The sequence below is a fragment of the Opisthocomus hoazin genome, chromosome 9 (genome assembly GCF_030867145.1).
Source record: "Opisthocomus hoazin isolate bOpiHoa1 chromosome 9, bOpiHoa1.hap1, whole genome shotgun sequence".
Classification (NCBI taxonomy): Eukaryota; Metazoa; Chordata; class Aves; order Opisthocomiformes; family Opisthocomidae; genus Opisthocomus; species Opisthocomus hoazin.
The window spans coordinates 24,296,111-24,311,065 of NC_134422.1; the positions used below are offsets into that span (position 1 = coordinate 24,296,111).

Below are 14,955 nucleotides of genomic sequence, written 5' to 3' on the forward strand. Positions count from 1 at the left end.
TTGGCCAGCTTGGCACTCTGCCTGGCTGTGTGCCCTCCCAGCTCCTGCACACCTGCTCGTTAGCTGAACATGGGAGACTGCAAAAAGTCCTTGATTTCTTAGCAACAACTGAAAACATCAGTGTAATCAACATTCTTCTCGTACTACACCCAAAACACAGCAGCTACTGGGAGGAAAATTAACTCTATCCCAGCCAAGACCAGGACACATCCCTAAAAAACCTGCATCTTGCAGGCCATGCTATCACAGCAGCAGGGTGTGGATGGTTGTCATCGTATACTGGACTCACCTTTCTCCTACCGCGCTGGATTCCTTCCAATTGCTAAATCCTATTCACAGGCTGTACTGCCCAGCATTTTTCACCTACAATAAACCAGAGCCTTTAGGACACAGTTTCACGTTCAGGATGAACAGCAAGCTGGAGGAAGGCTTCAAACAAATTTCTGAAATGTGGACTGCACCTTCCTCCCGCTCAGCTGCTGTGGGTTTACCACCGGGGGGACGGACACACAGGGCTCCGGAGAGCTGCTCAAATACTCCTGAGCATCCTTAGAATTAAAAGCTCGTATTTCTCCCCCACCCCAAACCCAGCCAAGGACCCCTCTGGCGAAGCAAGGGGCAGGGACCACTAAGCCAGGCTAAAGCGTGCGCACTGAGGAGCTCCCGAAAGCCGGGGGAGGCCGACACCACCTTCTCGGAGGGGAGCAACTCCCTCTCGCCCCTCCCCGGGCCGCTACCTGCCGGCGGCGGGGCGGCCGGGCCGGGCGCTGCTCCCGGCCGGGCGGACGGGCTGCCCAAGCGGCGCCGGGTGCCAGCGCGGCCGCGGGCCGAGGCGGGCGGCTGCCACGGAGACCCGCAGCCCGCTGCCGGCGGCGGGCAGGACGGGCTGCCGCGGGGGCCCGGGCGAGCCCATCGCGCCGTGCGCGGAGGGAGGGAGGGAAGGAGGGAGGACGGAGCGACCGACCGGCGAGCGGGCGGGGGGAGCCGCTGCCAGCCGGGTGCGCGGCGACCTGATCCCTGTCCAACATGGTCGCCGCTCACACCTCCCATTCCTCATCCTCCGGCGAGTGGATCGCTTGCCTGGATAAAAGGTATCGGCATCTTCACAGGAGCGGCTGGGGAGGGATGGATGTGTGTGCGTGTAACCTGCCCCCTGCCTGCATGTACGTGTGTGTGTGTGCGCGCTCACTCCCCCCCGCTCCCCATCAGATCCTGCCTTACATAAGGAGCGTGCCGGTGGGAAGCAAAATGCCCGGGGGAAGCGTTGCCGGGGCGGCGGCACATGATGAGGCAGCGATGGGGACGGGCAGTGCCCACCGGGACAGCCGCTCGCCGCCGGGCTCCGCAGCCCGGAAAACGCTGCACGTGGTGGAGGAGGGGGAGCTCCGGGGGGGGCGCGCCGCGGCCGGGGGGCCTGGAGCTGCCGGGCAGGGACCCGCCGTGCCCGCCATGGCAGACCTGCCGCCCGCGGCGTTCGCGCCCCACTCCGCCCTCCCCCTCGCCTCTGCGCGACCCCCCGCCCCGCCTCGCCTGGGCTCAGCTCACCACACCGGCCCCCACTTCGCCTCGCCTCGCCTCACAGCCCCGCGTCTCGCCTCAGCACCCCGCCCCCCCTCCCCAGCCCCCGACCCAGCAGCCTCGCAGGTCGGGAGGGAAAGGGCAGACCCTCGCCTCGGAGCGCTTCGTGGCGCGAGCAGGTGCAGGACTGTTGGCCGGAGGGGGTGTGAGAAAAAATGTCTGCCCCGAAAGAGGCCAGCAGAGGCTTCCTTCCTTGGTTGGCGACAGCTGCTTCTCCCTGTTGCGGCTCCCAGGGGCCTGCGGCTGTCCCCCGGCCTGGCGGGTCAGGTACAGGCGGGCGGCCCGCGCCGTGCGTGGGGGAGTTACGGCTGGCAAACCTGTGCGCAGAGCTGGTGTACTCACTTCTGAAAATACAGGCAAATTATTTATTTATGTTTTTTAAAAAAGAAATTGTTTGGAGCGCTTTGCCTGGATGTTGCAGCAGAAAGTGAGTCTGAGTGTCGGGTCGCATGGTGGGTGGTTTGAAGGCCCTTTGCTGTGCTCCTGCCTTCGACACTTACTGTGTTAGTTCAGAAGTGAAGTCATTCGGTTTCTGAACGCTCACTGTGTCTCCAGTAGCCTAAGAAAATCATTAACAAAAATTTAGACCATAGATAAGCTATATGGTTCAAATAAAGCTGTCTGAGAGGGTTCACGTACACGGCATATAGCGGTTTACTGAGCGTCGTTAGCCAGCTTTTGACAGATGCCATTTGGGGCTGTGCTGTGGAGAGAAGCCTTTGAGCACACGGAAGGAACCTTCCTCTTCTCATGATTTCTGCCATTTCCTAGTAACCTCCTAGTGTTGTAGGACTGCACCTCTAATTAGGCTTTGCTGAACAGACTGGGCAGCAAACTAAGAAGCTAATGAAACTTTTGGTCTGGACACCTACCACAAATACTGATCCCTCTCTGTAACACATGACTAAAGACTAACCTCTCAGAGGTTAAATAATGTGTATAAATGTTGAAAGTACTATAAATGTAATTACCAGCAGAACTGGTGTTGGTAACCTAGGATATGAAAACCGAAGTGAAGCAGAGGGTCTGATTGTCCACTCTATAAACTGACATTGAGCAGGTGTGAAGAAGCAGAGTGTGAGCCCTAGTACTTTTAAATACGTGATCCTGTCATTTCTCAGGTTTCTTAAATGCAGTACATTGTGAGATCTAAATTGTTCAGGGATTCGTGCTTAATGAGGTGCATAGCCTTGGGGAGTGAATGATGTTTTTAGGAAACACGTGAGGCATTTCATTTAGAAATCTCTGGCGTTATAGTAATATAAAAATTATGTGCTGACCATTTTTATAATGGGAATTTCGTTAGAGCTATTAAGATGAAACTTTTTCTTCCCTTTTTGTTACCTGGGAGTAAGTTAGTAGCATGGATTTGTTGAGTGGAAAGAATCAGTTCCAAGTGCCCTGAATGATTATATATTATTATCCTTCTTTTCCAGAAGGCAATCTGGATGTAGGACAAACCCAGGACATGAGAGATTGTAGGTTTTTTTCTGGTGTCTGCCATGCTTTGCTTTGTGATCACAGGAAATTCACTTGCCCATTTTGTTCTACTTTTCCATTTAAAAAAATATAGTTAAAGCTATGTTGGAAAAGTACTATAGGAATCTAAGTACTATTAGATAAAGCATTTTCAATTAATTTACACACTTGTATTTCTAGAGTGTATTTCTTTTCTGTAGATGATCTATCAGTGTACTTGTTTGAATTACTATGTAATTTGTGTGTCTTTTAAGCCTTTTAAAAAAATCTTACAGCATTTTCTAACTCAGATGTGGATTCTGTAAATATAGGATCATTTAATGAGCCAATTCTCTGTAGGATACCATATGTTTTTATTAAATACTAAGGATAGTTTAACTATGTTTTAGTTAATGAATATATTTATATTTTCAGGAGGAAGCCAGTTCTAAAACTGGTATGCTTTAGATTTTTAGGTGAGCCTCAGCAAAGACAATTAAAATGGCGTGTAATGTGGATTATCCATCTTCATTCTTTAAAAAAAGGAGATTTTAACTCTAAATGGAAATAACAAAATACATCATGTACAGAAATGATGTATTTTGTGTACGTTCTTCGTGTTTTCTGCCACGTCACGTATCAAACTAGAACTAATAACATGTAAAACGAGAGCACATATAAAAAGGAAGAACCACCAAAATGTTTCAGGAGAAACATTATTACTGTGTAGGGTCATGTGGGCTAGGACCACCAATGCTTTGACTGTGCAGCTTCCATGTGTGGTTACTAGCCACGAAAGCCAAAGATCAGCACTTAAAAATCGAATATGCAGGACTGTATTTGTATATAAAGTCACATGTGCAACGGTAAGGAAAACAGGAGCGGAAAAGTTCAGAACACTATGCTCTATCAAGAATATTTTATTTTTGCAGTAGAGAGAGAGTATCAGCAGTGAGCAACTACATCCTGGTTGTACCTGGAGATGTAAATGATTTTTCTCTTGCGGAAACCAGTCCTTTTATCTTTGAAATAAATAGTTGCCTTACCACTGATTTCTTTGGGAGCAGAAGCATGCCTACCATCTTAGCATTTTTCTGTATGTCCAATCTGCACATAATTAAAAGAAAGTTGCTGATTTATGCAAATATGTATAATTAGCTCAGGAACAATGTCTTCTCTGCTCTCATGGTTTCTTTCACACCAAAGACTATCTAATCAGGAAATTTCCATGTTGACACATCTTTACTGAATGGTAGACGAAGTGTTTTTTACATAACTTATTTCTCTGGACCTGATCACAGTTATGGATTCAGATAAGTGTTTGAACTGGATTCACATACAAACTTTTTAGTGATGTATAGCATTCAGAACAGTCAGAGATAGCAAGATTTCATACCTGTCTATGGCATCTTGTGTTTTTCTCTGTATTCAACATAACAATTCCTGCTTGACCAACCTGATCTCCTTCTATGACCTGGTAACCTGCCTAGTGGATGAGGGAAAGGCTGTGGATATTACCAACCTGGACTTTAGTAAGGCCTTTCACACTGTTTCCCACAGCATCCTCCTGGAGAAAGTAGCTGCTCATGGTTTGGATGGGTCAGGGGTGGTTTACATTAGATATTAGGAAAAATTTATTTACTGAAAGAGCGGTCAGGCATTGGAACAGGCTGCCCAGGGAGGTGGTGGAGTCACCATCCCTGGAGGGGTTCAAAAAATGAGTAGATGTGGCACTTCAGGATACGGTTTAGTAGGCATGGTGGTGTTGGGTGGATGGTTGGACTTAATGATCTTAGAGGTCTTTTGCTTGATGATATTAGAGGTCTTTTCCAACCTTAATGATTCTGTGATAACCTTCAGTGCCTTAGCAGACTGGAGGAGCAGATCACAGGGCAAAGCATGTAAGTTTGGTAGCCTGTTGTGCTAAGAATATTATGATCTTTGCTCAGCTATTTATAAATTATTTAAATATGAACGGGAGTTTCAAGGACATATTCTACTTCCTGAGCTTTTATATCCTTATCATTTTTGTTAGACTTTTTACTTCCATCATTTACATCTAACAAAACCAAAATGACACATACAGGGTAATATCTCAGATCTGTACCTTAAGCCAAACTCCCATATATTTGAATGTAAATTCAGACTGAAACTATGTAACAGAAGCATATTTGAATCAGGATTTGTTTTTTAGTTAATTCTATTGAGATCTAAGTTATTTCTATATGCTTAGTAGTCATCAGGTCTCTTGGGAGTATACAGATATGCTAGAATGAAAAACTGATATTCTGAAAGACTTGTTGTAAAAGAAATATGGAAAATGCTTATAATTCTTGATAACCTACAATTACATCAAAAACAATGGGATATAGATTTGTAATCAGGCAATATTGTGAATATTTTAGAATTGCTTTACGATGCTATTTTATTTACTTTTAAAAAATATTTTTATGCGATTGGTAAAACATACACTGACTTTTATATATTTTAAATTTCTACCCATGCTTTTTATTTGTAACAAATTCATAGAAATTACACCACCGTTTTTCACGTGGTTTGAATCTGAACTAAATCATGGACATACACTGCAGCTCCTCTTGGCCTGCGTGCTTGATGTTCTCTCTTTGTATGTAGTACATGGCTAAGCTGGTGTATGCTTGGATCAAGTCTGCGTGGAGATGTATCAGCAGCAGGCACTGCAATGGATGCGGAAGCTCAGAGACGGAGCACTATAGACATAGCCTAAGTGCTTTCTAGCACTCATGCGAAGGTGCAGTCTTCTGAGAGTGATGAATAATTACAAATTTATCTTTCCGCATCATGCAGCTTATTTTGTAGTCCAGTGCAAAGGTGCAGTCTTTGATGAACAATGAAAAAAATTCTTTTTCTTTCCGTATCTTCTCAGAGAGACCAAAATAATTGTTAATGTAGCTTGCCATAAGCTTGTAGGTCTGTGCATTTGATTGAATATATGAATTCAAAATAACTCATAGTGAGAGCAGGAGTTGTATTTTAAACAAATTCATGCTGTTGTGTTCTCTGCTCATGAGCTTAGGCGTTTCTAGTCTCAGCTTCCGTTTGTTACATGTGATTGCAGTAAGTTACACACTTGTTCTACGGGCACGTATTAAGAGGAAGAAAAAGTGATTGCCCTAGCATTCATGTGTGTAAACATTGTCATGGCCCACCAGAGCAAACTGGTATGTGCATATGCCTGTTCGGACATGATGTATCATGTTCAAATTTAGTTGGTAGTCTTGTGAAGTGGCCGCATGATTCGTGTGGTGCTTGTGCAACAGTGGGTTTTCTCTTTTACCAGGTAATGCTAGAAACATGTCTGAATTGTCATTGCCTGAGTTATTTCTGGCATGTTGTTAGGATATGATCTCTAAAATCCTGTATTCTGAGCAGATTTTTTTTTTTAATAACAAAAACTTGTATTCCAGCAAGGGAGTAAAAAACCAACAAACTAGCTAATAGAAATCATGTGCTCAAAGTCCGGTGGCCACCAGATATTTTTCAAACACAGGTATTTTTCTTATCCAGTGTGACATCTGTTTTTGTCTGCATCTTACAATTTGCTACATTTAACAAGCTCGTAATTCTTGTGATACTTCCTTTGTTCTGTTAGTATTTTCTGTGCTATATTTGGTGTGATCACTTACTACTACTGCTGCTTTTATCAGTATCCTCAAAGAATATTTTCTGAGCTGACTTTCCACTTCATCTTTGAATTCAGTAGTTGTCAAAATGTACGTCCATGTTAATCTGTAGAAGTTATTTCATAGTTGCTGTAAGTTTTAAATTTTCATTAGCTGTAACAATGCAGATCCTAAATGGGTAAAGGTGAATTTAGCATAGTGTATTGGTGGATGGCAGTGGCCAGAGTTTGAATCAAAGTATATCATCACTTCTGCATATTGTTCAATTATAAATTTCATTTGCAATGTATCTCAGACTCTGTCTTCATATTAATGTGCTTTTAATGTTTCTTATGAAGCTACAGTAATGGTTAATGTAATTTCATCTTCTATCAAATGGAATTTTAACTGTCCTGAGCTCCAGTTCATGTTTATGAAAGTTGGAGGCTTTATTCAAAAAGGTTTAGTCACACCTTGGTTGCAAAGCATGCACCATACATAAAAATTTTCATAAACGAAAGAAGAAAATTTTCTTGTAATTTTATTTTTTCTCTTGAAGTATTTTGTATTTTTAAAAAGCATATGGAGGTGAAAAAATTCACTTGATGTTTTGTTTCCTATTATAGCTCTGTTGTTCAGGTAGTGTATTTTTAATTTGAGATAAATCTTTATGAATATCATTGCTTAATCAATACATCTTTTGCCATTCCACTGTTTATACAGGTCTAAAAATTGACCTATTGGGAGGATGCATAATTTGTAAAGCAGGGTATGTAAAGAAATGAAGCACACTGAATTGCTCTGTGTAACCCTCAAATAATTTTTCAGTGCATTGGCCAAACTGAGTTGAAGGCACAAATATAATGGAGTTATATAACAATGAGATGAATGTGTAGGTAGAGTCCCCCTACTTGCATTCTTTTGGCCCTCACTGGGGAAGACAGAACTCAAATATTACAAATTCTGTTTGACTGCAGCTGACAGCCAGTCGGTCTGCATTTAACTGGCTGGTCAGTCAGTACCTGCATAGATCAGGATTATCTACAGCATTTCTTGCACTTTGCATAGCAGGACATGAGAGATTATCACAGGGATTCTGAATGTAGGTGACACTAGTAATTAATTGGAAATTAAGTATCGTCAGCTTTACTTACGTTGCATCTTTTTAAGTCTGGAATGATTTGTATGTATAAGAATCCTAGGGAACAGGGTTTAAATAAAATTTTATTTCCTGTGTGTCAGAAGAAATGTGAAAACTGGAATCCCAAAGTCTCATAAAAAATCAAAAGAAAAGAATTGTAACTTGATTATTATTGGAAAGCTTCATGATGAGGCTTTTCCTATGACAAGGGAAAGAGGAGCTGAAATGTGAATTTTGAAAACATGAATTTGGTAATACTACTGTAACAAGTGCAAAGTGGCTCTTGGGGAGAGTTGATTGCCTTCTGTCGCCATGGAAGTAAACCCTTATATCTGGACAGATTATTTCAGATTAAAAGGAACTTCATTTATATCTAGTGCTTACGTCTCTTGCCACAGGTATAAAGTGCTTTGATAGGTCACTGGTATCCCTCTCAAACTTTCCTTTCTCAGAGAGAAATTAAAAGTCAGAGAGCCATACAGCATTGCCTGGAGGAGAGGGGTGCTTCAGTGTTGTCCTCTTACTAGGGGCTAATGGTGTCTTGGTACTAGTATTCTGCATCCTACTGCTTTGCTTTTCTGTATGTCAGGAAAGGGTAGGAGGAAGTACAGGTAGCACAGAGGAACGATCTGGTTTCAATGGCATTCCTTGCTGTTCTCTCCTTGCTCATGTTTCAAAGCAGAATGTGCTTTAAAATACTATTAAAATTCACAAAATGGTCCATGGTAGTGGTTAGTGGTGCCTACCCACTCATAGAGTTTGCCTTTGTATCTTTCAATAGGTGCTTCCGTTTTAATCCAGAGATGAATGAGTTTTATTTGTCTACTATGTAGTGTGATACTCTGTCTTATACAAACAGCCTCACTAGTGGAAGAAATGCATCGTGTTTGCTCATCCTTCATTGGCTGTTCACTGCTATCTGAAATGCAATATTGCCCTTTTAAAGAGTTAAAAAGAGCAAGGGAAGGAAAAGGACCTCAGTATTTTCATTCAGTTAGAGCAGAGTTCAGATTTTTGAACAGATGTTGTAGAAATAAACATTTTAAAATTCTAGAGGCATCTTGGCAAATAAGGTGAAACTATGTATCTTCTGGTTTTGCTTTTGAAAGTGTCAAACCAATTATGAGGAATAATCTAAAAAAAGGACAGATCATATGGTAGAAGAGAAAGTAGTAAGTTATAGTTAGATAAACTTGATAAAAACAAAACAAAAAACTCCAACTTGTTGCTTTCTTCTAGGTTAGTAAGTCTTCTATAGCATACACAAACATTCAAATATTTAATCTTAACACCATCAAAATAGTTTCTTTTATAAACCTATATATGCTACACATGAACAGAAATATTTGCCCAAATGTATATGTGAAGAATTGTAGCAATTATCCTCTGTCTGTATTTAAACTTTGAGCTTGAATAGTTTGCACGTAAAAATATGAAATAGCCTTTTGAAGATACACTTCTGGCAAGTTTTTGTATAATCTGCTTTTACAGATAGTCAAGCAGACATTGTCAAGAAAATTGTTTTATCTCTATAAAAATACATGTCTGAAATCTTCACAACCAAATAAATCAGCAGTAAAACATCCTTTAAAGAAGCCTTATTGACATAATTGAATAGAGATGTATAACTAGCATTGATGCTGTCACTTGTATATGTATGCTGTGATGTTATATTGAAGAAGCAGAAGAAGATAGATGATGTCTTAGGTGAAAACGTTGCTGCCAGATAAGACTTACTATGCTCTGAAGAGGCAAATTAGTAATATAAATAAGGAGCTGTATAAAGCATTCAGTGGTCAAACAAAGCAGAAAGGCTTGTAGGGTAGTGAAAATGAATTAAATGCTCTTGCTTTTTGTCATTTCCTAATAATTTTCTAGCCCTGCTTTGCAACACTGGAAATGGCCACCTCACTTTGGCCACAGTGAAGTGGGACGTACTCTGTTGAGACACAAATTTAGAGACAATCATTAAATTGAAGATTGGGGGGGGAGGGGGAATGTAGGAGTGTCAGCCATGTTATCCTTCATGGTAAGAGATACTAAGTGTGAGGTTTTCATTTCCAAATCAGTCATTCCTCCCACATGGTTTTGTCCTGGCATTTGCTATGGTCATGGCATGATACCTACTCAGTTGTGGTTGCGGGCCAGTTAGTGAAGTGTGGTTGCTACAGCAGCTGCTGAAGTTCGCTCTGGGCTAGTACCCTGCAGACTTAAAGGAAATGGAGATATAGCAGCAGATGCTGAAAAGCTGGGAAAAAGGAGTAAGAAGCTGGTTTTTTATGCAAAAAAGATGATGACAAATATAACACTTCCATGGTTTGTTTTACTTAAATTTTATTTTAAATTGGGTGAGCCAGTCTATGAAGTGGATGCTTCACTGGACAGAGTCATAGATTTTCTAGAAGAAGGATGGCCTTGCCTTAAAATGCTTCTACTCTAGCTGGAACCTCTACCAAACTGTTGAGAGCTGAAGAATTTTAATTGATTTAAGAAAGCTATACACAATTTAGATTCATATATGGTGCTATTCCATACGTTGGGCTAGAGCTTTCACAAACAGGAGCATGCTTGTGAAAGGACAGAAGCTTTAGCAGAAAATCTGGTGGAAGTTGAAGTCTCACTGAAATGCATTTTTTAACTTCTTATGGTCACAGATCAGGTTATAACTCAGTAGCATCAGCAGTGAGAGGACACTTCAGTAGCATGCCAGCATCAATGTCACAGAAGAGAAGGACAAGGGGAGGGAGGCTAAGCTCAGTGAGATTGCTCTCTAGTGAGCAGCAGTGGTGATCACAGAGGAGTGACTTCAGGTGCTCTGGTATGGTCTCGGGAAAATCCTTTCCAGAGGCTTTTGGAGCCATGTAGGGAGTGGAGGGAGATTCATCTCCTGGGGGTTGACTTTTGCAGCCCCGCTCCCTGGTTTGGGGAGTGGTTCCTTTCTGGATTAATACCACTGCCTGCTATCAGTGTGACTACACTGACATTAAAGCTTGAATAATTCTCCATCTGCCTTCAGCAGTACTTTTCTAATTAATAGGTTTAATCGTTAGTGTTCTAAGGAATGTATTATAATAGTAGCTGTTCAAATATTATTCCAAAGTATGCTTTAAAAAAGACAAGTTTACAGCAATTTAGTAAGATAGCTGCAGTGAGGAAGTAAATTTATGTTGTCCTGTGCTGATGTTGTTCCATGCTAGGCAGCTTGTACTTAGGAAATACAAAACAAAATTTGCCATCATAAATAGATTCATTAATGTTAATTTTCGTGATGATGACAACAGTTACAATGATGATAATTTTAGTAAAAGATATTTGTAGAAGGTGATCAAACTTTGAGTTTAGCAGGCATGTGGAAAATCAGTTAATTGGCACCGTGGTATTTTATTATTCCCACTATGCTCTCTCACTAAGTAAAACTATCCTTTCAAAACTAGTCTCATTGTTATACATATAAGCACTTAACAGAAGTGAGTTTGAATGCTACGACTATTACTGTTACACTGGAATCTGGAGTTTTTACACAGGCAAAATTCCGTGTCAGTAAAGACTAAGGGCCACCTCAGCTTGAGTTAACCTAGTGTTAACACTAACCTAGTGTTAGTTAATTCCTTACTCCTAAACATTGAGGACATTTCCCAGGAGCTCTGATCAAATCCAAAGGCATTTTGTTGTCAGACAACTTGGATCCTCATTCATTTTTATGCTTAATCATGATCTTAACCAAACAGCTAAAATTTAAACTAGGTGTTTGTGTGTCTCATTTGAGAATCATTAATAACTTGTTATTCTGGGGTACAGTTAAGATTCCTTACAGGTTTCCATGCTGGCTGCTGCTTTATTTTTTTTTTCTTTGTGCAACACAGCTGGAGGAGAAGGTACCTTTTCTAAGATAGCTTCATGGTTAAATTGTTCACTGAAAGCCTCTCCCAAATTCTAGCATCATTTCCAAATGTGCTGGATCAAAACGCATGTCCTCCCACTAAAAAGATTTGTGGAAATGTAGTTGCACACAGTAATATTAAACCCAGTATATTTTGAAAAAAGGCTACTGAAACAAATGGCTTGCAGCAATGAGTTATTAAGAAACATTGTAAGGAATATAACAATTTTCAGGTTGCTACTATGCATGTTACTTAGAAGTTTGGATTCCTCTGGTTTTTTAGAGCATGTTTGCATGCGCCGTTTCAAATGCTATTTCAAATGCCCACTTCGTGTACTCCAAGTGGAAGTAATTGCTGCTAGTACAATAGTAGCTCAGCTGCTTGCTGAAGTAAGCCACTAGGAACACATGAGTTTAATTTGTCTTTCCCAGTAAATACGGATTTTGGTTTCTCACTGATGTGCTGATGTTTAAAACTGAAAAGCATGGCTCAGCTACCTGTGAGAATGCTTGTCTTTCCATGATGGGAAGGATTCCTTACTGGCATCATGAAGCAGTTTTGTCAGAAGAAGGAGCTTTTCCTGCAGTTCATCTGCCTGACACAAGGCACTCATTGCCCTGCTCTCACCTTCTGAACTAGATGGGAACCCCGTCTCTAGAGCCTTCAGCAACTATCGGAAATAAAGCTACACAGTCTATGAAACGATAATAATAAATCCCCCCAAATCTTGTCCTTTTGATAGGACCAGAAGTGGAAGAGATTTCTGCACTCAGTTTGAGAAAAAGTACTGAGAGAACAGCGTGTGTCAAGTTTATACAATTGATGTGTGCTGTTTGCTAACCCTGTTTGCTTTTCACCTGTCCAACTGCATAAAACAGTTAAAGCCACTCAACACTGAGATCACATGGTCAATTCTATGCAAATGAACTCTTGGACTTGAATGGAGTCAGGTATGAGGAGCTGTGTGAGTGAAACAGTCTCAGACAGAGTTTTTCTCGGAAAAGGGGTTATTCTGAGAATCATCTCCCTTTTTTTCCTTGTCGAGTTTTGCTGTTAATTTTGAGAGTCTATAAATTAAGGGAGTTAGCATTCCAAGTGCTAAGGTAGTTTGGGTAGGGATCTTTTATAAACAGATTTTAAATCTGTTTGCAAGCTGCACCTCCTATTCTACTTAAAAGGACTTTGACAAGAGAGTGAGTGCTTACTAGTACCTGTCAGCTAGTGCGGTTAGAAAAAGGAATGGGTGAAAATCTTACTTGAAATATTTCGAAAGGGAGCTGTTGCAGTTGGTTGCGGTTTAAAGTAGTAAGAGGATGTCACTGTGATGTAGAAACAAACGTATACACCAGGGAGTTATTATTCTTACCTGTAGTTAATAAGGGTAAGTTGGAGTGTAAATGAGGGTAGGGATTTAATCCCTCCCAGACTTAATTTAATAAGAAAGATGAGAGACAGAGATTCAATGTGAGTAGGATCTGGGCTTCTTACCTGAGACAGAGACTTGGATCCCTGAAGTCTTTGATTCCAAAGAGGGATATTTAAAAAAAAAATCCTGTTGGAAGGAGTGCTTACAGTGTGGGTGTAACAATAAGATGATAAAGATATGTGTTTGTGAACTTAGTCTTTGTTCATTGTAAGCTACCTGACTTCTGTTGATTTAGAAGCTCATCCACTGGCTAAAAGAACATTTTTGTCAATAAAATTAACTAGCAGCGTTTGAGTGAGTGATAGGCCTAATGATCACTGACAGTTGTCTATCTTTCTGGTACCCCTTTATACATAAATGATTTCTGCATCTGATCTAGCATGATCTCCTAGGAATGTTCTATGTTTCTTTTTGTGCATAGTGGTAGTCATTTAGTCTGTTACGAAAGGTTCTTTCTCATGCTGTCAGTTAGTGGTTGGCTTACCTGCTGATTCATAATGTTTGATAATCACATTTAAAATGTATGTTATGGATCTAATTCACTTTGGTTCTATAAATATGTAGTAGTTTTCTGAACCTGCTGGTCCACATGCTACTTTGTTGGAGGGAGTTCTACAATTTTATTTTTCTGGAGATCTTGGTTTTTTTAAAGGTGTTACTGTTATATATACTGTTATATATTTTAAATATTTGGATTAAAACTCTTTGCCCTTCCCAATGAAGGGTTAAGATTCTTGCCTGCGTGTTTAATTTGTCCAACATTAAGAGACAGGAGCTACGTGAAAGAGAATGTGCTTGTTAAAGTTGTCTTCTTGCTCGCAAGTGAGAAGACAAAACAGAGCACTTACTTTGTACACAGTAAAATGTGGAAGAGAAATGTGGATATGTGTCTTACTGCTGGTATCTAAAGCTCTTCTTTTAGCCAGTTAGGGAGCTTCTGTTTTGGGCACTGATTCCACAGACCTCTTCTGTGTTTGGACATCTGCTTATTTGTGTTCCTTTACAAACTTAAAACTATGAATCATTCTAGGCTCTGTAAGATAAGGACTGTGTCATCATACCTACTCTTACAGTAATTGCTACAGCAGGACTTTTGTCCTAAATGGGGCTCCTGTACACTGCCTGTGTTGAAATGATAACAATCATGCTGAAGTTGATAATGGACAGTTGTTACGATGTTTTGGAAGGGTTTCATTATGTACCTGTGAAGTGCATTTTAATTGGTTTGTATTATAGTGTGATGTTCAATGCAAACATTTGTAAGTTTGTTGCATGCAGGTGGGGATGTTTGTCTGATAAAGCCCTTGAGAATTTTGTCCTTCGTTCTCTTGCAGGCCTTTGGAACGTTCCAGTGAAGATGTAGATATAATATTCACACGACTGAAAGAAGTGAAAGCTTTTGAGAAATTCCATCCAAACCTTCTCCAGCAGATATGTCTCTGTGGATATTATGAAAATTTGGAAAAAGGAATCACATGTACGATAGCTTCATATGTTGGTCTATTTTATGTAGATAAAATTGGGGGTTGGGCTGGGATTGTCTCTAGGAGATGGATGAGAGAGCACAATCAGTGGAATGGACATAAAAATGTTTACAGTCGTAGTCACAGGGGAAGGCAGGACTAAAGTGCTGCTTATTCTACAAACACAGTGTGTAGTAAATCTATGGTAACAAGGCACACATTACTGGATTTAGAACTCTGCCACTGTTTTGTTGAAAGATTAGAAGTGAGTCATTGCACTTAAGCCTTATTCTTCCCCTGTAAATGTATTATTGATCTCTTTTGTAGGTACTTTGTGATTATCGAATCACAGAATAGTTTGGGTTGG

The 14,955-nt window shown here is 40.9% G+C and overlaps 1 protein-coding gene across 2 annotated transcripts in view; it reads left to right on the forward strand.

Moving 5' to 3' along the window:
- Positions 1–957: 957 nt before the first annotated feature.
- Positions 958–14,955, forward strand: part of RAPGEF4 (Rap guanine nucleotide exchange factor 4) — a 170,650-nt gene continuing 156,652 nt past the window's right edge. For both annotated transcript variants that reach the window (XM_075430945.1, XM_075430946.1), the window contains exons 1-2: positions 958–1,091; positions 14,460–14,602. In XM_075430945.1, coding sequence (XP_075287060.1) covers positions 1,027–1,091; positions 14,460–14,602 — 208 coding nt within the window. In that variant the 5' untranslated portion in view covers positions 958–1,026. The remainder of the gene's footprint in view (positions 1,092–14,459; positions 14,603–14,955) is intronic.